This window comes from Eublepharis macularius, chromosome 5 (genome assembly GCF_028583425.1).
Source record: "Eublepharis macularius isolate TG4126 chromosome 5, MPM_Emac_v1.0, whole genome shotgun sequence".
NCBI classification, from domain to species: Eukaryota; Metazoa; Chordata; class Lepidosauria; order Squamata; family Eublepharidae; genus Eublepharis; species Eublepharis macularius.
Window position 1 is genome coordinate 174,571,651 of NC_072794.1, and position 22,658 is coordinate 174,594,308.

General features: G+C 55.6%; 1 protein-coding gene across 3 annotated transcripts in view; it reads left to right on the forward strand.

The window, feature by feature from the left end:
* The window catches only part of SLC12A5 (solute carrier family 12 member 5), a 40,111-nt gene that overhangs the window by 11,018 nt on the left and 6,435 nt on the right, over window positions 1-22,658 (forward strand). For all 3 annotated transcript variants that reach the window (XM_054980047.1, XM_054980049.1, XM_054980048.1), the window contains exons 10-20: window positions 72-129; window positions 1,031-1,205; window positions 8,074-8,192; window positions 8,525-8,623; window positions 8,812-8,931; window positions 9,414-9,518; window positions 15,101-15,269; window positions 15,464-15,659; window positions 20,560-20,729; window positions 20,850-20,981; window positions 22,098-22,205. In XM_054980047.1, coding sequence (XP_054836022.1) covers window positions 72-129; window positions 1,031-1,205; window positions 8,074-8,192; window positions 8,525-8,623; window positions 8,812-8,931; window positions 9,414-9,518; window positions 15,101-15,269; window positions 15,464-15,659; window positions 20,560-20,729; window positions 20,850-20,981; window positions 22,098-22,205 — 1,451 coding nt within the window. The remainder of the gene's footprint in view (window positions 1-71; window positions 130-1,030; window positions 1,206-8,073; window positions 8,193-8,524; window positions 8,624-8,811; window positions 8,932-9,413; window positions 9,519-15,100; window positions 15,270-15,463; window positions 15,660-20,559; window positions 20,730-20,849; window positions 20,982-22,097; window positions 22,206-22,658) is intronic.

Consider the following 22,658-nt stretch of genomic DNA (forward strand, 5'->3'; position numbering starts at 1 on the left):
CCCATGCCCTTCCTCTGGATGGCTGGAACTGTCAACTTGTGGTCGCGTCTCCTTCCTTGATGCTCTGGCAGACATCAGCTCTGTGATCCTCTTTGGGGCCTGCATCGAGGGGGTTGTGCTGCGGGACAAGTGAGTCACCTGACTGTGGGCTGGGAAGGCAGACCCCGCTGGCAGCCCCCCGCAGGCAACTGAGGCCATTGTGGAGTTTGGGGGCAGGGGGGGAGGACTCCATGCCTTCTGCTGCCTGGGCTGCCAACCCGACCCCTCCCCACCCGTATACACTGCTGGCTCCCTTGCTGGTTCTCCCTGTGCTGGGTGGCTGGCCTTCCTCCAGCAGCTAGACCTGGGAGGTTTTGCCCCATTTCGAGGCCATGGGAGGTGCTGCTGGCACTGTGGGGTCACTGGGGATAACAAGCGCTGCAGAACTGGCAAGGCACTCTTGCCCCTTGAAATCTGTTCCTCTGTTAGCACCCCCTCCTGGCAGGACCGGCCCCTGCCTCGAGTGCTGAGGCGCTGAAGGGGGCACCGGAGGGGGCGCCAGGGGCGGGGGCGCGCACCACGGAGCTGGTGTGCCTGGCCTGCAGCTGCTGCAGCCGGCCAGCCCCGCGCCGCTGCCACCACCAACACATGCCCCTGGCCGGCCTCAGCAGCCGCGGGCCAGGCACAGCAGGTGTCCGGGCCGGCATGCAGAACCTCCCCAGCCTCCACACGCAATCCCAACCACCCGCCAGCCAATGGGGCTGGCTTGCTGCGTGATGACATCACACACAATGATGTCATCACACAGTCCAGGGGGGTGCACGGGTGCACTCTGTGCGTGCGCGCGTAGGGGCAGCCGTGGGTGCCAGAAACCCTGGCGCCGCCCCTCCCTCCTGGGCAGGAAATGGTCTGTGGGGGCCCAGCTGGGCAGCAGCGTTGGGCAGATGTTGGCAGGAGAGGGGGGGGGGTCTGTGCCTTTTGCTCTGCTGGCTGTAGAAGGGGTGCAGGGTTGCCTTCCTGGCGTACGGCCCACAAGCCCTTGCTCTTCCAGGTTTGGCGAGGCTGTGAATGGGAACCTGGTGGTTGGCACCCTGGCCTGGCCTTCCCCCTGGGTGATCGTCTTCGGCTCCTTCTTCTCCACCTGTGGGGCTGGCCTGCAGAGCCTGACAGGGGCCCCACGGCTGCTGCAGGCCATTTCTCGAGATGGCATCGTGCCCTTCCTGCGGGTGAGTCGCCGCCTGGAGGCTGCCCTGACCTCCCTGTGGCTGCATGGATGGGCAGGGGAGGAGCAGCAGCACCCCACTCGGAGGGATCCTTCCTTCGGCCACGTGTACTCAGAGAGGTGTGGTGGTGAAGGTCTGCAGGGAAGCAGTGGCTGGCAGCCCCCCTCAGCAGTCACTCGGTGGGGGCCCTGCCCCCTGCCCACACTCTTGGGTCAGCCTCTGCAGAGCCCCACTGGGAGTGCTTAGAGGGCTGCCTGGATTCTCTGGTCCCCTGACAGACTCTTCCTTCGGTCTGGCAAAGTGGACTGTACTGGGAGGGGGCAGGGGCCCTTGGTATGTGCGGCACACTGTTGTTGGCAAGCTGTAGCCTTCCCACACCCAGATGGGCGGGTGCCCGCCCCACAGTGGTTCCTGTGAAACTCCCTCCCCAGCCTGCTGCTGCTGCTGCTGCTGGCACTCCGCTGCTAGGACCTGAGGCACTCCGCTGCTGCACACGTGCAGACATTCTGCCCCCCACCCCCACCCGGGGCCAGTTGAACTGGGACGGAGCCCACGCAGTCCTTTGGGTGTTCCCTCCCCTGGGTGAGGTGCCCATGAAAGGGGGGGGGGGCTGACCCTCCCAGCCCACCAAGCCTTGGCAATCAGTCATGTGGGGTGCAGGTGAGGCTGAGCAGGGTTCCCAGCACCTCCTATGGAAGCAGCTCCTGATGACACCCCCCCCCCATTCCTTTGTGCATGTGTTGCAGCGAGGGGGCAGCTGGGAGAGGTTAGAGAGACCCAGTTCTGTCACACACCCAGACACACACGCATGGCCTCGTCCGGGCAGGGCTGTTCTGCGCCAGAAACAAGCAGCTCCATCCCGGATGGATCCCACTCGGAGCAAGCAGCCCCCCGCCCCCCCTTCCCTGGGCAATGCAGCCTGTCTGCGGGGGGATTGGGAAGTGTCCCTCCCAGCTTCCACGTGCCTTGGATCCCCGCTGGGGCTTGCCCAGGGAGCTTCTCGGCTGCCGTGGAGAGCCCAAACTTCAGAGGGCGAACAGTCCAGCCCTCCCCATCGTGCCCTTCCCCGCATAATAGGCCCTGGACGGATCCTGAGCCTCCCACCGAGAACCACCAGAGGAAAGAATGAGGGCCCAGCAAGGGCTCTCAGCACAGAAAGGACAGCCGGGCAGGGGCCAGGAGTGGGAGCCCTCCGTGCTGCCTCAGCAGGCTTCTCACTGCACCCCCCCTTCACTGCCCAAACATCTGGAGCAGAGGGAAGAAGCGGCAGCCAGCCAAGCACGGCACCTCTCCGCCTGGCCTCTGTTCTGGCTGGTCTCCCAGCTTGGCCAGCTGAGTTCCCGTCTGCCTGCCAGGCCACCAGTCAACTCTCTCCTGGAGACAACTCTTGCCAAAGCCAGGAGGTAGAGAGGCTCTGCCCAGGCTGAGGGGAGGGGGTGTGGCTCCGGGGAAGAGCCTCAGCTTGGCACGCAGGAGGTCTCAGGTTCAATCCCCGGCAGCAGTTCAAAGGGCCAGGCAGGAGGTGATGTGACGAAACTCTGGCAGCCTCAGTCAACGGTACGGACCCTGATGGGCAGAAACGGTTGCAGGGCGCTTCCCATGCATTCAGGCAGGCACATGAGATGACATTTGTGCAACCCTGAGAAGGACTTGAGTTGCAGGCAGACTCCCCCATTTCACACTTCTTTCTGTATGATCCCCCCCCCACACACTAACACACACACACACTTTTTGTTTGGTGGTCCATATTGCTGCCATGAGAAAGCCCTCTATCGCCATCCCTTTGGGTGCCCCCTATCCTCAGGAGGTGGCCCCTGGTTCTCTTTGGCAGCCTACTGCTGGTCTTGTTCTGGAGGCCGCCTGTCTTCACAGGGTTGCTGTGGGTAGTACCAGGGCTAGAGGCAATGGCCCACTCCAGCCCCCTCCCCACTCATTCTGCTGTCTGGCCTTCTGCGGTGAGTCCCTCAGTTAGCGCCTGTTCTCCTCCTCCTCCCCCTGCATCTCCACAAAGCAAAGGACGGAAGGAACACAGAGAAGCAAACGGAACTCTCGTCCTGACCCAGAAGCATCCTCAAGAGACGTCCAGCCAGCCTGGCCGTGAACCCTCCTGGGAAAGTGATTCCAGGGTGGCCCTCGAGTGTCCGCAGCCCCCTTTCCTCCTCTGCCTCGCCCCAGGCGTGCTGCTGCCGCCTGCCTTCTCTGGCTGCCAATTCCTGAAGACTGGCGTGAAGGCAGCGCCACATGGCTCTGCTCCTTCTCTCTTCAGCCGGCTTCTTTGTGCTGAGGTTGACACCTGCTAAACATTTCTCTGCTTCCAGTAGGCCCAGCAAGAGGCCAGGTGCTGCATGGTTTTCCCATTGTGTGGAACATGCACCAAATGCGCCCTCTCTCTATTCAACACCCTTTACGCATTTAATTTGTGGCTTGGGCCCCCACATCCTTGCGCAGTGCCCAGGTGCTCCGCAGCGGGCCTTGGAGGTGTCGGCTGACACAGCCCCCGTCATGTCCACCTTGTCTAGCTTTCAGCACTTTTCACAAGGTACTTTTCCCGAGTCCCAAACCAATTCACAAGGTCCTCTCTTGCCTTGTGCAGTTTCTCACCCAGAGCTGCTGCTTGAGCTTGCAGGAGGCAGGAAGGGTCTGGCGCTTCTGGAGGAGGCTGGGGCCGGTTTGCTGGTGCTAGCAGCCGGCGAAGTTTGGGCCAGTGCCAGAACAAGCACCCATCCTAGAGTGTCCTTTGGAAGTAGCCCTACACTGCAGCCGTGAGATGGCTGCACTTCCGTCCTTAAAATGCATGGACTGGGACAGGCGAGGGAAGCAGTGTTTGGGCTGGGGTGGATCAAGTGGCCGGGAGACTGAAAGGCACCTTCCCAGCCTGGCCTGGCCGGCAGCAGCAATGGGCCTTCAGAAGCCTCAGTGGTCACAAGGATGGGAGAGCCTTCCTGGTCCCTGGGGGCAAAGGAGGCACTTCCCGGGAGGTTCCTGCAAAACAGCCAGAGAATCACAGGATCGGAAGGGGCCTTACAGACCACCGAGTCCAAGCCTCTGCCCAGTGCAGGAACAGCCTAGAGCATCCCCGACAAGCATTCATCCACTGAAGACTGCCAATGAGGGGGAGCCCACCACATCCCCGGGCAGCCGATTCCATGTCTGGATTGCTCTTAATGTGAAGAAGTTCTTCCTAATGTCCAGCTGGGACCTTCCCCCCTGTAGTTTAAACCGATGGTTCCATCTCTGATCCTCTGTTGCCAACAGGAACGGCTCCCTTCCCTCCCCTAAGTGACAGCCTTTTAAATGCTTGAAGAGAGCAGCCACGTCTCTCCTCAGCATCCTCTTCTCCAAACGACATTCCCAGGTCCCTCCATCTCTCCTGGTCTCCAGGCCCCTGGTCACCCTGGTCGCTCTCCTCTGCACCTGCTCCAGTTTGTCCACATCTTTTTTATTATTTATTTCATTGGATCTTTGAAGTGAGGCCTCCAGAACGGCACAGAACACTCCAGGCGGGGCCTGGTCAAGGTGGGACAACGACATCCTGTGATTTGGCAGTTAAGCCTTTGTCAATACACCCCAAGATTGTGTTCACCTTTTCCACTTCTGCATCACACTGACTGGCCATATTTTGCTTCCCTTCCACCTGTACCCCAAGATCTTGTTCACACACACTGCTACCCAGAAATGTATCCCTCATCCAGTATACATGCTTTGCATTTTGTTACCCAGGTGGAGAACCTAGCACTTACCTATGTTAAATCACAAACTGGGAGCCAGTTTGGTGTAGTGGTTAAAGAGCGGCAGGACTCTAATCTGGAGAACCAGGTTTGATTCCCCACTCCACTTGAAGCCAGCTGGGTGACCTTGGGTCAGTCACAGCTCTCTCAGGGCTCTCTCAGCCCCACCCACCTTACAGGGTGATCGTTGTGAGGATAATAATAACACACTTTGTAAACCGCTCTGAGTGGGCATTAAGTTGTCCTGAAGGGCAGTATATAAATCAGATGTTATATAAATCGAATGTTGTTATTATTCAAATCTGCCCACTTTTCCAATGTGTTCCGATCTCCTTGAATTGTATCCCTGTCTTCAAGGATGTTTGCTATTCCTCCCATCTGCAAATTTAATGAGTAATCCCTTCACACCCTCGTCCAGATCATTCACAAAAATATTGAAAAGCACCAGGACCAGGACCGAGCCCAGTGGCTCTCCCCTGGACACCTCCCTCCCATCAGCCCTCTGGCCCTGCTGCATTTCCCATGCGTCTTCCTCACAGTCCTGGGCATTCCCTTTGAGTGTTATTCACACACAACACACAGGCTGCCCCCCCCAATCCTTTTCATCCTCACCAGTTTCTTAAATCCTAATAATCACGGGTGCCCAACCCTCCACACAAACACACCCACTCCGGTGCCATTTCCCTGCCTTGAAAAGAGAAGAGTTCGGCAGGGCCACAAAATGCTCGGGCTTGCATCCTGATAAAAGAAATTAGCAGCCAATATTCCTTTCTTGCTTTAAAATATCTTTTGCCTTCCTTTCTACCCAATTAGGGGCCTTAAGATGGTGAACAATTAGGAAGACATTAAAAACCAACTTTTAAAAAGATTATATACCTACATACATATAAAACAAGAATTAAAAACATAAAGAGGAAGGAGGGACAATAAAGGAATGCCGAACAGATCAAAAAAATTTCACCTGCTGGCAGAAGACAATGACGGAGGGAGACGGGAGACTTTCGGGGAGGCTGAAGTCTTGTCCCCGTGACCAAGAAGGCCTTTCCTTCCGTTGCCCCCCCCCTGGCCTCAGATGGCAGGGGCGGGGGGCGCACACACAGCAGAGGGGATGGGTGGCCTGCAGGTCTGGTGGCCCCGGCTACATACAGTTTCAGAGGCACTTGGAATTGGGCCTGCAAGCAAACTGGGAGCGAGCGTAGGTGAAACAAGACTGACGTGAGACGGGTCCCTGCGACCCGCCCCAGTCAGCAGCCTGGCCACAGCATCCGGCACCAACTGTCGCTTCTGGACAGCCTCCAAGGGCAGCCCCTCGGGTGCATTGTACTCATCTGGTCTAAAATGAGCAAGGTATCGCAGTGCGCTTATGGAACGGTGCAAAATGCACGTTAAGAAGAAGGTTTGAGGGGATTCGGTTTCGTTTTCTCAGCCATGCCGGACGCTCCTCTCGGCTGGTCCGGGAGGAAACGACCGGGCACCCTGACCGGGCGGCTGATCCGCAAGGATTAGCCCCCAGGACTCCCAGGGAGGGAGCCAGGGTCCGGGATGCGGCGGGAAGAACTCCCCGAAATCAATGCGGGGGGGGAATTGCCCGTTTGTCCCTATGGAGGCCGGAAGATGTGCGCGGCGCCTCGAGTGCCGCCGGGCAACGAGAAACGGCAAGTAAAAGAAACAGGCGGAAGCCTGTAAACAAGCGAATCCCTTCTGTTCTACAAGCATTTGTGAAGGAGAGGTTGATCTGAAGAAGACTCGCTCTTCCCCTTCGTGGAGTTCCAGAATTTTGTTGGCGCCCCCCCCCCCAAATGGCAGCAAAGAAGCAAAGTCCCGCTCTGGGTAAGTCAATCTCGGCTACCTTGCAGAAGGGGGAGTCGCTCGAAGAGTTGGTGCGCAGGGCGGTGGTGGAAGCTATAAAACCCTTTGTTGACAAGCTGAACGAAACTGATCAAAGGGTGGGCTTAATTGAAAGCGAGGTGAAAACCATTAAGGCAGCAGCGGGGGGGGGGCAGAAAATTCTGCTCTGGAAAGTGCGTCACTTGTGAAGGCTACAAAAAAGGAGCTGAAGTTGGTGGAGAACCAGCTGATCGGGCTACAGGTGGAACGAACGCAGACAATTTTGCGTCTCCAAAACGTGAAAGAGGAGGAAAATGAGGATCTGTGGGATTTGGTCTCGGAACTACTGGCGACACCCGCGAGGACGACTAAAGAAGAGGTTAAAAGCGCCATTTTGGAGGTCCGTCGGGCTTCTTCAAAATATGCAACAAAGCGACAGTTGCCTCGTGAGATCATTATTGACTTTTCATCTAAAAAGATTCGGGACACCATCCTATATAACTCATACAATGCGGATTTGGACTTTATGGGTTTGAAAGTCAAGATTTTGAAGGACGTTCCATTTCTAGTCCGGAAACGGCGTTTTAAATATAAAAAGTTTGCAGCTCTTCTGAGGGACCATGGAATAAAGTACAAATGGTTATTCCCGGAAGGAATATGGTTCAGATATAAAGATCAGGCCTATAAGATATTATCAGAAGATCAACTAAAGGATTTTGAGAATAAAAACCCAGAACTCTGCTGCACCAAGAACGAAGAAAAGGAGGAGCCGGAGGGGGGGAGGAGGAGGAGAGCATCGCAACAGCAGTTGCACAGAGAGAATTGCGTCCGGGACCTAGAAGGGGGAGGAAAGTTTAATCAGAATTTGAAATGTTTATTCTCTGTATGATTAACCACTCCATCATTATTCTATGGAGCTATTTTTGTATTATGACAGTATGAAGGGAAACATTGAAGTGTAGTGTTTAGTGTTTGTAGTTCATTCCCCCCCCTTTTCTTTTTCCACCTCCCTTTGTCCCTTCCCTCTCCCCTTTCCTTGTGATAGTCTGGTGTAGTGTTTTGTAGAAAATAAAAAAAAAAAAAGAAGAAGAAGGTTTGAGGGGAAGACGGGAGGGGAGGGGAAAGGGGGGGACAGTAAGCAGGGGGCAGCCTGGGCCTCCGTGGGCAGGTTTGCACTGGAAGTGAGGCGCAGTAGCGGGCCGCAGGAAGAAGACTGGATGCTGCCGTGCTTTGGGGAGGGGCTTGACAGGCACAAGAGCCCACCCAGTCGTGCCTTGGCTCAGAGCCTCCCTCTCTCCTTCCCCCCCTCTCTCTAGGTCTTCGGCCACGGCAAAGCTAACGGGGAACCCACCTGGGCCCTCCTGCTCACCGCCTGCATCTGTGAAATCGGCATCCTCATTGCGTCCCTGGATGAAGTGGCCCCCATCCTGTCCATGTACGCCCTGGCGAGCTCCTCTGGGAACGCCTGGCCTGGGAAGGGCCGGCAGGAGAAGACTGGCCAGCAGAAGTCTTGCTAGCCCCCCGCCCCCCCGGCACCCCCCCCCAGGCCAGGAGAGTCTTGAGCCTGCAGGGAAGGAGCTGCAGACGGATGGGGAGCTGAGGAGGCAGTGTGTGTGTGTGGGGGGGGGGGTCTTTTGCAGCCCCCGCAGCGGCTCAGCTGCACCCCCTGGCTGTCTTGCGGGGGGAGACCTGCTGGGGGTGGACTGGCTGAGCAACAGCCTCCTTCCGGCCGCCCCCAGCCCCCCAGCCCCTCTTTCTCCTCCGCAGGTTCTTCCTCATGTGCTACATGTTTGTCAACCTGGCGTGTGCAGTCCAGACCCTGCTGAGGACACCAAATTGGCGGCCGCGGTTTCGGTATTACCACTGGTGGGTGTCATCTGCCCAACGGCTGACCCAGCTGTGGCAGGGACGGCCGGGCAGGGGGTGGGTGGGGGGCTTGTTCCAGAAATGGGCTTGTTGATGGCGGCAAGGGAGGGGCAGGGGCCGGGCGGTGGAGCAGAGGCAGGGCGGGCTGGCGTGGCTGGCTCTGCACAGCTCTCCTGTGATGCCCGCAGGACGCTCTCCTTCCTGGGCATGAGCCTCTGCCTGGCGCTGATGTTCATCTGCTCCTGGTACTACGCGCTGGTAGCCATGCTGATCGCGGGACTCATCTACAAGTACATCGAGTATCGAGGGTAAGTTGGGGAAGGCAGGATAAGGTCCCTGGTGGTGAGGAGGCGGGTGGAGGGACTCCTGAAATGAATGCAGAAACTGCCCCCCCCACCAGCGTCACCGCAGGAAGTTTTCCACTCCCACTCCCCCAGGCTGAGTCCTGGGCGCCTGCACAAGAGGGTGCCTAGTGCCTGCACAAGAGGGTGCCTAGTGCCTGCACAACGGCTGCGCTCCTGTCTTCGGGTCCCCTCCTTGCCCATGCCATTGGGGCGTGGCCTAGGGCTAAATGGGGCATGGTGCCAATCAGGGATTCTCCAGGCAGCTTGAAGTGGCCCTCATGGGCCTGGGGGGAGATGCTTCTCGCTGCCCCCCCCAAGCGTGTTCCCGTTTAATCCTCCCCCTCTGAAGGAAGCTTTTGGTCTCTTGGGTGTGCCATGGACTCCAGGGTTGGGAGAATAGCGGCTGAGCTCCCTCTGCCTTTTACACCCCCTTCCTCTCCTTCCAGAGCAGAGAAAGAATGGGGAGACGGCATCCGGGGCCTCTCCCTCAGTGCAGCCCGGTATGCCCTCCTGCGCCTGGAGGAAGGGCCCCCCCACACCAAGAACTGGAGGTCAGTGAGTCTAGGTGGGGGTGAGGGAGAGGGGCTGTTGGAGTGCACAGGGGGCGGGGCTCTTTGTCCTGCAACGACCCAGAAAAGGTTTTGCCAGGCAGGGTGGAAGGGAAGGAGGCACTGAGAAGGCCTGGCCAGGTGGTTATTGGCCTTGCAACTAACTCCGTCTGACATCCACATACAAGGCTAGGATCCCAAATACTCATATTCTACGGTGTAATGAAAATGAAAATCAGTAGATGCAAAAGAAGGGCAGATTCAGCAGAAGTGACTGCTAAGAGAAATATAACTGCAGGCTCACTTGGGCAGATTTAAATGTATAACAAATATCTTCTCCCGTGAGATGGACTGGAAGGAACAGAGTGACATATGGAAGGTTTTATGAATAAGCGCAGAAGGAGCAGATTAGGAATCCAGTCCCTCGGGGGCTTTGCATCTTCCTCCTGGACCGTGTCAGCCCCTCTCCTGTGTGCATGCCCCTTTGTGCGAAGCCCGTGCTGGTGCAGCAGGCTTGCTGTGTCACATCAGAAGCTGTTTGCTCAGCTGGCTGCTCAACAAAATCTGGCAGAGGCGGGTTGGACGCAGCCCCCCCTACAGCGCTAGAGACGGTGCCACGGGGGTGTTCGGAGTACGTTGCCTTAGCAGTCCAGGTTCTGTAGCTGACCAATGAGATGGGGCCAGACTGCATCAGGTGATACCTCACAAGGCAATGTTGATTGATTGGTTGGTTGGTTTATGGAGATTTATCTGCTGCCTCTCCAGAGACCTAAACAAGGCAGCTTACAAGCAAACACAACACCACAGAACAATATAAATTATCAGTATTATAAACAAACAATTACAAAACAGCACAAAACCTATACTGAGCAGCCTAAAATAGCCATAAAACAATTTCAAGGCTAGAAGCAGACAATAAAACAGCTCAAAAAGACGGAACCTCTCAGTTAGAAGCCCGGATAAAAAAGAAAGGTTTTGACCTGGTGCCTCAATGACAGCCTGGTGGGTGCCCGACAAGCCTCGGGGGCGGGGGAGGGGGCAATCCAAACCAAGGCCCCACCACTGAAACCGCCCTGCCTCTGTTTGCCACTTGCCTCCTCTTTGGAGCAGGGGCCCAGAGCTCAGGGCTTTGAAGACCGAGCTTAACTGGCAGGCTGGGCAGAACGGGAGGGGATGGCCCTTCAAGTGTCTCCGCCCCCATAACAGGGCACCATTTGTTGAGACCCCTCTACTCATGTGCCCACACAGCCTGGTGCCTTGTGCCCGACTAGGGGCATCACATCCTCTGGCAGATGCTTGCCCATTCTGTTGATTCCTTGCATGTGGGCTCAGATTTGGCTTCGACAAAAATGCAGATCCGAGCGCAGACATCTAACCACCGTGCAGGGGGCTATTTGGGCCACTAGCAAGATTGTGGTATGCCAATAAGTAGCCCAGCAGATTTGGTGGTCAGGACGCAGGGTCACTTGCCACTGACTTCGCGGCTTGCTTCGGAGTTGCCGCAGAGGTTTCCATCTATCCATTGATAGTTGGGTGATACGATGTGGCAGGGATACAAATAAGTGCCATTGTGGCACATAAAGGTGTAAATTCAGAGGCAAAGTCTAGGGCATTGTCACTTCCCAGTTGTTTGGGCAGGCCTGTCTGGGAATTATGCCCCGATGAATTTTAACTGTCTGGGACACAGTAATAGATTTAACACAAAATACCCCATACCATGTCGAATGGGCATCCATAGCTATCGGGACCATCGTTCCTAGACGTGGCCCTACCCAGTCAGCCTGTGCATGTTGCCGTGGCCACTCCCGTGGATGCAGAAGAACCGGGCTGGACAGAAGTTGTGTTTGAGGAACCCTGAAAATTGCAGAGCTCGCGGTCCTATTTGCAGATCAAGTCCTCGTCACTGGACAAAGCCTCTTGCTGGGGCGTTCACCTTTATAACCCCAAGATGTCCCAGGAGAAGCTCTTCTGAAACCTTTGGGCATGGCTTAGGAAGTGCGATCCTTCCTATTCCCTGCGTAGCTCGCTCGACGTCAGCTATTTCTTCTGCCTCTCTAAAAGGCTGCGAGGTGAGGGACATCAGAATATCTTCAGGCCGTGGCTGTTGCTGCAAAAACCTGGGCCAGTGCAGGGTCTTTCTTACTTTCCTGTTCAACCACACTACAAGCTGTTGGAAGCTGGAATGAGCTGACAAAATGTACAGATTCCCTCTTCCTCTGCCCGTTCGGTGCTTCTGCTGGTAACCCCGAGAGGCTGCCTGCCTGTGCCGGTGCCGCTGTCCTCCCATCTCCCCTGTCCTAAGAAGAGAGGCAGCCCGCTGTTGCTCTCAGGCCGCGGATGATAAGGAACACACACCACGGATTCGGCATAGACACTGGAGGCTGGGGGTCAGTGGGGAGAGTGGATTTTCTTCCAAAAGAATTCCAGCTGAGTTTCTTTATGCCCCGCCCCCCCCAGGCTCAAGGTCTGCTCACCTCTTTGTGCCGCGTTGCGTTCTGCTGCTGATGGAGATCAGGGGGGCAAATGCAGCTGGTCTTTCTTGATGGCCAGGCTCCAGGTGAGAGGTGCCTGCCCCTGTGGTGTGTGGTGAAGCGTTGCCTGCTGGCTTAATGGGTATAGAAGGGCCAAAGGGTGTGAGCGCATCGCCACCCGCAGCCATCTTTCCTGGCAGGAGACCAGGCCCACTTCTGACACTTCTGTGGGGTCCGCAGCTTGCCAAGCCGGGCCCAAATCAACTGCAGCAGTTTACAAAGCCTAGGCGTGGTCCGATTTGTGACACGTCCCCTGATCTTCTCTGGACATTTATGTCAGCCTTGTGCACCTATAATATGTCCGCAGTGTGTTACTGACTCCCTTAAGAAGTCACTTTTTGCATGGAGAGCCCTTACCCCGTCTTCTTTTCAGTGTTTCCGTACCCCATGCAAGATTTTCAGAGGTTCTTCATCAATATCAGCTGTCAGAATCACACCACCCAGATAGCACTCTGGCCTTGGAATGCCTTGGAAACTTGACCCGCTGCCCTTGCATAGAATCCTAGGGTTGGGAGGGACCTCCAGGGTCATCTAGTCCAAACCCCTGCACAGGGCAGGGAATCCACCACTACCTCCTCCCCCCGCCCCCCCCCCCCGGTGATCACCGCTCCTTTGCCAGATAGCTTGAACCGACGCAGTACTGATGGTTAGTCTGTTATGCTGGTACAGACCTTTTGGCATCTGGGTGGTGAGGCGTGCCTTGGCATTTCTTTCTGCTTCCATTTGTGACAAAGCACTCTTGCTGAATCACCTCCCTCCTAACAGGGATGCAAATATGACCTCAGTTCTTGGCAAAGGATACCTTTCTCCATTCAAGAAAAGGTTTATGAAACCTTGAAACTTTCATTTTATTTATAGCATTTATAAGCCCACATTTCGTCCCAGGAACTGGGACCCAAGAGAGGTGAATGACAATCACAGACAACTTAAAAGCATGCTACTGCTAACACAGCCAGCAGAAACCTGATCAATAGCACCCCTACGGGACCCCTGTCCCCAAGATCCCACCGACCCAGGAGCCACCCAGAGACTCCCAAAGCTCCCTTGAGATGTTCTGACATGCAGCTCTCGTGGGATGGAGCCTCGCTCACCTCTCCCGGAAGGCTGTTCTCCAGGGCTGGAGCTGTGTCAGGCAAAGCCCACAAGTGGGCAGCACTGGACTATTGCTTCACAGGGTCTGGGATAACCAGCAGGTGCTGGTAGGCTGAGTGGAGCTGCTGCAAGGGCTCAGGCCGTGAAGGGCTTTCAAGGCCAGCACCAGCAACTTGAATTGGGTCCAGAATCATATGGGGAGCCAAGAAAGTGACTGTAGAACTGGGAGCGCCGTGTTCCCCGTGGCTGGACCGTAAGAGCACACCGCCTGCCCCATCCGGAACCAACTGGAGTTTTGGAGCAGGCCTGCATAGAACTGGTCCCTCTAGAGGAATCGAGGGCTTTCTCGTCTCGTCAGAGGTTTGGCTGATAAGTGTTGCTGAGCAGTTTGCACCGGTTCATTACGATGCTTGTTTGCAGTCTTCGTTGGGACAATCAAAGCGTGCATAAGGCTCGCTGTCCCCTGGTGCAGGTGTCAGAGGGGGGCAATCACAGAGCTGGAGAGAGGGGAGGGGGCCGGGATGTTTATCTTTATTTTGTCTCTATGCTGTTTACTGCTCAGCGGATATTCTTGGGGACTTCCTCTTTTTACAAGCTTCTCTCTTAGTCGCACTCACTTCTCTCTTCTCCGTCTTGGCACCAGGGGCACAGCACATGCCCTCCTGGCATTCTTCGATTAGATAGCTAGAAAAAATCCTCTCTCTTCACTTTCCTATCCTGAACTGAGTTCTGACAATAAAGGCGCTCGTATTTCTTTTCTAAAGCTCAGCTGAGGCTCTGAGTATAAGTCTGCGTCTCTCCCCACGCACACTTTGCAATGCAGGCTCCTGTGCCCCACGTCTCTCTGCACACTTGGCAACTCTGCTCTCACACAGGACAGTCCATTTTTCCGCCAGCAATGTTGCTACATGTTCTTTGGGGGGAATCTCACCTCAAGAGCCTTCCTCTCTTCCACAGCACCATCAAAAGCCTCTGTTTGTCCAACAGGGAGCCTTGCTACAAGTGACTGCCTGCGGCAACAGCAGCTTTTGCAAATCGTTCCTCCAGTCACAAGCCTGCTCTCAATGATCTTTGGGGCAGGCAGCTGCAACTTTCTCAGCTTTCTCTGGAGCATTCCCGCCCCCCTAGCAAGACGATTTGCAAAAGCTGATGTTGCCGTAGGCTCTCTCTGTCTCTTCAGGCAGCGAGGGGAAGGAACAAAAGGAAAAGGGGTGGGGGAGAGGAACTTCAGTTCCCAGAAAGACTTGCGAAAATGGTCCTTTATCCTTCACGTGTAAAATGTCACTTGTAGCAAGGCTCTCAGAGTTGCCTGTGCGGTGCAGGTACTTAAAAACGTTGTACTGCAAAAGCCTCTTGAGTCCCATCCTCCTCAACCATTGTAAGATATTTGCAGTTCACCGGCTCGTTGCCTTGCTTGGGTTCATAACTCCGCTCGTTCCTTTGGCTAATAAATGAGCTCTCAGTGCTGTGCTAAGCAGAGTTACACCCACTGGGGCCCCGATTTCCGGGGTGCCTCTCTGCTGAGGACTCCGTGGTGAGTAGATCAGTTCAAGCAACAGAGCAGGTGGGCCAGGCGCTCCAGTGGGCGCTTGTGGAGGCACCGCAGCTGACCTTGGTGCTGCCGGAGGGCTGGCCTGGCCCCACACAGAGCAGCCAGCCCATCCGTCAGGCCCCGGGGCCTTGGGGCGCCCTCCAGCGCTGGCATCCGAGGCAGTGGCATGAGTCCGTGAGGCCCTGGGGTGCCAGCTCTGGCATCCAAGGGCCTCGGGAACGGGCGGGCTGGCTCCAGGGGGTGGGGGCTGACAGCCGCAGGACGCAGCCTGGCAGCAGCCTCGGGGGCTGGAGAGGGAGGGCGGGGAGGCCTGGTGCCTCCGTCGAGGCAGGCAAGGAATGATCAGAAGTGGGGGGAGAGCAAGCTGGCGGCTGCGGTGGCCCACCTGGCTCCTGGTTGCCCCTTCCCAGGCCGCAGCTGCTTGTGCTCGTCCGTGTGGATCAGGACCAGAATGTCGTCCACCCGCAGCTACTGTCCTTCACCAACCAGATGAAGGCCGGCAAGGGGCTGACCATCGTGGGGTCCGTGCTGGAGGGCACCTTCCTCGACAACCACCCGCAGGTCCAGCGTGCTGAGGAGGTGGGTCCTGAAGCCCCCTCCCTCTCGGGCTGCTCTTCCAAGCTCTCTGCAGGGGCCAAAGGAACATCCAGCAGCCCCCCTTCTCTCCCCCGCAGCTGCCCCCTGGGGGGGGGGTCTGCAGGGTTCAAGTCCAGTAGCCTTGCTGGGGGGCAACTCCCTCCAGGTGCTGAGCACCGGCATTCCTCTTCCCGCAGTCCATCCGGAGGCAAATGGAGGCAGAGAAGGTGAAAGGCTTCTGCCAGGTGGTGACCTCTTCCAACGTGCGGGACGGCATGTCCCACCTCATCCAGGCCAGCGGGCTGGGAGGCCTGCAGCACAACGCCGTGCTGGTCGGCTGGCCACGGAACTGGTGCAGCAAAGAAGACCACCAGACCTGGAGGAACTTCATTGGTATGTGGGGGTGGTGCTGGAGGGCCACTGGAGGAGGGGGGCTCTGGGCTGGGCTGGGGAGTGTGGCCCCCAGAAGCCTTCAGGCAAGGGCCCGAGGGCCAGTTCGGTGCCTGCATGTGGAGTGGAGCTCCTCGGGAGGTGGTTCTGGGCTACTCAGCCACATCAGCATCCTAGGCATGGGGTGGGTGGGTGGATTTTGCTTGCATCTGCAGCTGCTGGGATTCTTTCCAAGACTATATTGTTGAAGGCTTTCATGGCCGGAGAACGATGGTGGTTGTGGATTTTCCGGGCTGTATCACCGTGGTCTTGGCATTGTAGTTCCTGACGTTTCGCCAGAAGCTGTGGCTGGCATCTTCAGAGGTGTAGCACCAAAAGACAGAGATCTCTCAGTGTCACAGTGTGGAAAAGATGTTGGCAGGTCATTACCTGCCAACACCTTCTGCACACTGTGATGCTGGCAAAACGTCAGGAACTACAATGCCAAGACCACGGCGATACAGCCCGGAAAATCCACAACAACCATCTTTCCAAGACTGATTTATTCAGAAGATTTTTAACCCTCTCTTTCCACCTCACATGGCCTTCAAGCCTGAGTAAAAATGTGTTCAACCCAATGCCAGGAGTTAGAGATACAAAACACAGCAGTGTGTGTGTGTGGGGGGGGATGTTTCAGTGTCCTCCAAAGCATCCACACACTTCTCCTGTGGCTCTTCTTCCCCCTCTCGGCAGTGGTGGACAAGGCATCACCCCCCATAGATTGCTAAGCTTGCACTTCCTAGCCACATGCCTCTCCCCCCCCCCACCCGTCACGGGGCTGCCATGAGCGGGGTTGACAGGTCCTTCGCCTCCACCCGCCCCCCCCCCCCGGCGGGAGGGTGCAGGCCTTTTGCTCTCCCCTGGCACACAGCCTGCACAATGGCATCACTTCCATCAATAGGCCACATGCCACCCTGAGAGCGCTCCTGCACTCCACAGGGGGCCGAATCGGGCTGCTGCAGCATGCGGGAACACTGCCAGGTGGCACGAGGGGCCTTCGAGTGCTCCTGCGCTCTGCAGCGGCCCAATCCGAGCACCCTACAGCATGCTGGAGTGCACCCGGGAGGTGCATCCCTCCCTCGCTCCGCCAGCCAGGCAGTGGAGGCAGGGGTGGGACCAGGGAATCCCCCACCCCCAGCAGGGGAGTGGCTACCCTGGCCATGAGGAGCGTGGACCATGTGTGCGCAGGCCCAGTTTGGATTGGGCCTTTGGGGCTGCACTCATCCTCCGTGCCATTTCCCCAACCTGGAATGGCCTGTAGAGCTGCTGTTTACCCCACTGGGAAAAGGATGTTTATTTATTCATTCATTCATTCATTCATTCAATCATTTATAGTCCGCCTTTCTCACTGAGACTCACGGTGGATTATACAGTGTAAGTCAATACAAGCAACAGCTGGGACATCCTATAAACAACGCAAGAGGGAATGCAAATACGAATTTACAGACATTTGAAAGCAAGCAGAAATCTGCCACAGAGCTGTAACAGAGCGCAAGCAGCTCTCAACCAGACACACCCAGGAGGACCAGACTTACAGCAGCAGGCAGTACAGGGGAGCATAGTCTATAGTCACTTTATAATACATAATAATATAATGATAAAAAGCCCTTCTGGGGAATTCAGTTATGCGTCATTTGCAGGAAGCCAGGTGAGCAGGTGCTTTCCTGACCTCCTTGGGCGAGGTGGGAGCCACTACAGAGAATGCGCACGTATGGGCAGCTGCGGTTTCTGCCCATGTGCAGGGTGGCCCTTGCAGAAGGCCCTGTTCAGATGAGAGAAGCTGTGGGAGAGCATGAAGGGAGAGGTGGTCCTGCCAGTATATGGGGCCAAGACCATGAAGGACTTTGTAGATAATAACATACATACGTACATACTATCCGTTTGAGATCTGTCCGCTCCCCAACCCCTGGGGAGCTCCACCCTCCAAATCTCCAGGAATTTCCCATTCTGGAGTTGGCAACCCCTGGGGCCATTTACGGGGTGAGCAGTAGGCCAGTGTTCTCTGGCTTCTACGCCCAGGCTGTGCACTGCAGCTGATGTAGCCAGGACTGCAGGGTCGCCCTTTGCCAGGAGAAATGACAGATGCCACGTCCCAGGATTACCATATTTACCCTAAAGGAAGATGACACTGAATGTAAGATGGTAATCCCCCCCAAAAAATGTTTTTTTAAATTAATGTACATAACTGTAACTTGTATTATTTATATATTTAGTACAGTGGCCACCTTTCTCACTGACTGAAGGCAGATTGTGCAGTGTAAAACAATACAAGCAAATAGCGTGAGATATCCATGCTGTAGGACTAGAACCACAAAAATTATCATATATGCCATAAACAATGCAAAAAATAGGAAGCAAACAAGTAGAAACAATGTGTAAGTGCGTTTCAGACAGCATTTGACAGCACATGTGGAGAAACATGTACTCTTCCTTTCAGGTAAATAGGGTAACTCATCTATTGTGGCACCAATCTTATCAAACGGCCCCCCTCAAGAGGTCAGGAAAGCTCCCACTTTCCGCCTACAACACACAAGTGAATTAGCCAAGCGGGCTTTTTGCTCAGATAGGGGAGCTGTGCTGTAAGGAAGTGATCTCAAAGAGATGCATCAGGAACGAGTCGGGAACTGTGAGCAAAAGCACAGCCATTTTTTTGCTAGCTTGAAATAAAAAGTCTAGTTGCTTGGGCTTGAGAGCGTAACTGTACAAAGAACAGCTTAGAGAGCAAGTCAGCAGAAGCTGGTAGACAAAGGGGGTTGGAACCAGCTAGATAAGGAAGAAGAGAAAGTTTCACTTTTTGCCGAGAGGAGAAGGCGAGCTTTGTCTCAGAAAAGAGTCTCTCGTGTTAACATTTGCTTAAGAGGACCACACACTTTCAGGACTGGAGTCCGGTGGCACCTGAGAGACTGGAGAAGGGAGCTCTGGCTCTCAAGAGCTTAAGCTCTGGAAATCTTGTTGGTCTCTCAGGTGCCACTGGACTCCAGTCCTGCTGTTCTACTGCAGAACAACATGGCTACCCACCTAAAACAGACCATAGACTGACTGTTGCTGTAAGTATGACCCTACTGGGTAGTTCTGTGTTGTTTAATATGTCTGTCCGTTCTAGGGATGGCAGTCCATAGCAGATAGATCCCCAACCCCCTCACAGCGAGTACTCCAGGGTCTGGGATGAAAAGGTTTTATTATAGAGATCCATTAAGTTCACAGGTACATCCAAAGATGCATAAGTTGGCAGGAATGAGAATACAAGCATATGCACTTTGATATAAGGAGCGTGATTCCTCCCCCCTCCCCTTGGGAGATGAGAAATTAGGCGTGAAAATCCCACCATCTCATGAGAACAAAAGCTTTGTCTGGGCAGAGAATCCAACTTGGGAAAAGAGACGGGACAGCTGCAAGGTCAACAAGCAGACTACGGAGATAACAGGCTCAGCATTATTACTTTCATTTCCAGGCAGCCCAAATATGACATGAATATAATGGTTACAGTATATGAGCATAATATGAGAGCATACAGGTGCACAGTGGGATCAAATCAATACAGAGAGCAGAGAACATATGAATGGCGTGGGTGACTGGTAGGCAGCCATGACAATGTCGGTCTTATAATTGCTTGTCATTTCAACATTTGTTCAACTCTGCATTGGATTTCTGCTGGTTTTAAATCTTGCAAATTTGCATTTAGATACTTGATTACATTGTTACTGAAACTCCCATGAAATTACCTGTACTAACTCACACTATGGAATCCACCTTGAGTCTCAGTGAGAAAGGTGGACTATAAATAATGTAAATAAAATAAAGATAAATCTTTGATGGAAGGAAATCGACCTAGTCTTAAAAGAGGCTTTTACAAGGCTTTTATTGAGGACTTTCCCGTAACTAAAGAAGAATTTGGCCACTGAGAGGCCACTGTAGCCCCCCCCCCACACACACACCCCTTAAACAAGGCCACTGAGCGAGTTTAGAGAGTCCTGCCATGTGCTGGATGTGGGGCTGCCCCCTGGCCCACTCAGAAGCTTTGCCAGCACCCAGTGGGTCTGGAAACCAGCAGTTCTGAACACAGCCTGCTTCTTGACCAGCCGTACTGGGCCACTGACTTGCCACTTCATGGTATAGGTCCAGACTTTGGGAGCCCTTCTTGGCACACCCAGAGCTCTGCGTCTCCTGAGAAGAGCCGAGGCCAAGCGACACGCCTCCCAGCAGTGAGACCTCTGCTTTCAGAATAGCCCCCGGGCAACTGCCTGCCACCCACCAGCCCAGCTCCACTCTCGGGGGCCTTCTCGGTGGCTCCCCTGCCCCGCCCTTGCTCTGCCCCGCTGCAGAGTCTCTGCATGGCTCAGAAGAGAAAGTGAGAGTGAGGGGAAAGCAGTGTTTGGGTGCTGGGGGGTGGGGGGGCATGATCGCTGCTGCACCTGCGCTTTTGTCCAGACATCACACATGAGAAGGGGAGCAGCCAGGATGGTCATGCACGGCACAAGAAGAGCACGCATGGAGGCAGTTCCCACCACTCCTGAACTTCTTGCTGCTGCTGCTGCCGCCGCCGCCACAGCAGTGGGGTGCATTTTACATGCAGCTTCTGATGACGTTTCTTTGGCCTTGGGTGCCTTTGGAGTTTTTATTACGTGTGCTTGAGTTTTTAATGTAACTGTCAGCCGCCCCTGAGTGATGCTGCCGGAAGGGCAAGGCAGAATTGTTCTAAATATGTAAACAAACCAAACAACACATAAATAAATAGACGGTCTTGCACAGGCCTTGCCAAGCCCCACCCCAGATGTCTATATTCCTTCATGGGTGATGGACACACATCCCCCCCCCCCACCCTCCTGTGGCTGTCCTGACTGTTTCCCTTGCAAACATCCCACAGAGTTGGTGCGAGAGACCACAGCTGGCCACCTGGCACTGCTCGTGGCCAAGAACGTGGCCATGTTCCCGGCCAACACAGAGCGCTTCTCAGAGGGCCACATAGATGTCTGGTGGATTGTGCACGATGGAGGGATGCTGATGCTGCTGCCTTTCCTACTGCGCCAGCACAAGGTACCCCCTGGGAAAATTGGGGGGGGGGGGTGAGGTGCCCGGGCGAGCAGTCTTCTGGGCAGCGCTGGACGGTGGTGGGGCTCAACGCCCAGCATCAGTGCCCCTTCCACCCTCCTGCAGGTCTGGCGCAAGTGCAAGATGCGCATCTTCACAGTGGCCCAGATGGACGACAACAGCATCCAGATGAAGAAGGACCTCACCACCTTCCTGTACCACCTCCGCATCACGGCAGAAGTGGAGGTGGTGGAGATGGTACGAGGCAGGGGGGGGGGCGCAGCAGGGAGGGCGCCTGGGAGCGCCCGAGGGAGCCAGGGTCGTGCCCTTCCACAGGGGGAACCGAGCAGTCAGGCATGGCTTTGGCATCTCTCCTCACAACACCTCATGGGGGAGTGCAGAAGAAACTGTAGGCCGTCCAGCCCAGCCAGTGTCTGTTCCAAGGCCAAATTCAGCCAGACGATCCTCCCGTGATTCGATCTCAACCAGCTTCCCCCACAGGAAATGCTGCAGCTGCTGACAGGTTTCCTGTCTGGCTCCCTGGGGCAAAGCTGAACAGTCTACTTGCCCCATTTAGATGTCTCTTGGTGCCTCTCACCCCCCCCTTCTCTGTGGTGGCACCAGGGGCCTGCCTAGAGTTTCCAGCTTCTAAGTGGAGATCTCCTAGCATTACAACTGATCTCCAGGCTACAGAGAGCCGTTCCCCTGGAGAACGTGGCTGCTTTGGAGACATTTATACCCCGCTGAGATCCCTCCCTTCCCCAAATCCCACCCTCCCCAGGTTCCACCCTCGAAAGGTCCAGGGATTTCCCACCCAGAGTTGGCAACCCTAGGCCACCTGCCCCTAAAGAGAGGGCAGTCACCTCTTTATTAGGCTGGCCCAGGGAGGGCCAAGGAGGAAGGGCCAGGCGGCTCCCGAGGGGCTTTAGAGAGCGGCAGTTGGCAATGGAGAGGGAACAAGGTGGTGTTAAGCCACCTCCTCGCCAGAGTCTGAGGCTCAGACAAGGCTGAACTTAAGAGGTGAGGCTGTCGGGTGCCATAGCCCTGGACTCCAACCAGCACAGGGGGGGGGTCTGACACCCCCCCCCCTTGGTGTAGGCTGAGCCAGCCCAACTCCTTTTCCCTTGATTTATCCATTTGAGTTTCAGGGCATGTACAGAGTGTAAGTGCTCCGAGGAGGAAACCAAACTCTGCTCTATAATAATGAGTCAGGAGCTTTCCTTGGCAGCCATGAGAGCCAGAAAGATGCTTTTCTTAAATTAAGAGGCATGAAAGTGCCTCTCCTGACTCAAGGCAGGTTCTCATTCCGTGCTGTGACACTGGTTGGACACACACTGACTGCCCTCTCTTCTTCCTGCCCTCTCTGGTCCGCAGCACGAAAGCGACATCTCTGCCTACACGTATGAGAAGACTCTGGTGATGGAACAGAGGTCCCAGATCCTCAAGCAGATGCATCTCACCAAGACAGAGCGGGAACGAGAGGTGGGGCTCGCGACGCCCTGGTGGAGCAAACCCCGGGCCCACCCGTGAGCTGCCTGGGCCTCGGGGACGACCTGGGGCTCCAGCTATGCACTTCGTCTTGTAGCACGTCCTTCCTTCTTCCAAGAAGCTCCAAAAAGTATTCACACCAGGGCAGAGGTGCTCTGGGCCCAAGGTTGCCCATGTGCAGTGCGTGCTTTCATCCCAGCTCAGCAGGCCTGGCCCTGGCGCCAGGCCAAAGGGTGGCAGTGGTGCCATTGCTTGCTTCTAGACCAGCCTCACCAGCTGCCCGTCTGTCCACTGGGGAAGGCATAGGGTCCCCAGCATCCCTGGGGGGGGCGGGGGGAGGAAGCCTGGAGGTCTGCAGGTGTGGGCACAAACATGGGTATGAAATAGTCTGTTAGCTACCTGCCCACTCTGAGCTATGAATTGACGTTGCGCATGAAGAAAAACAGA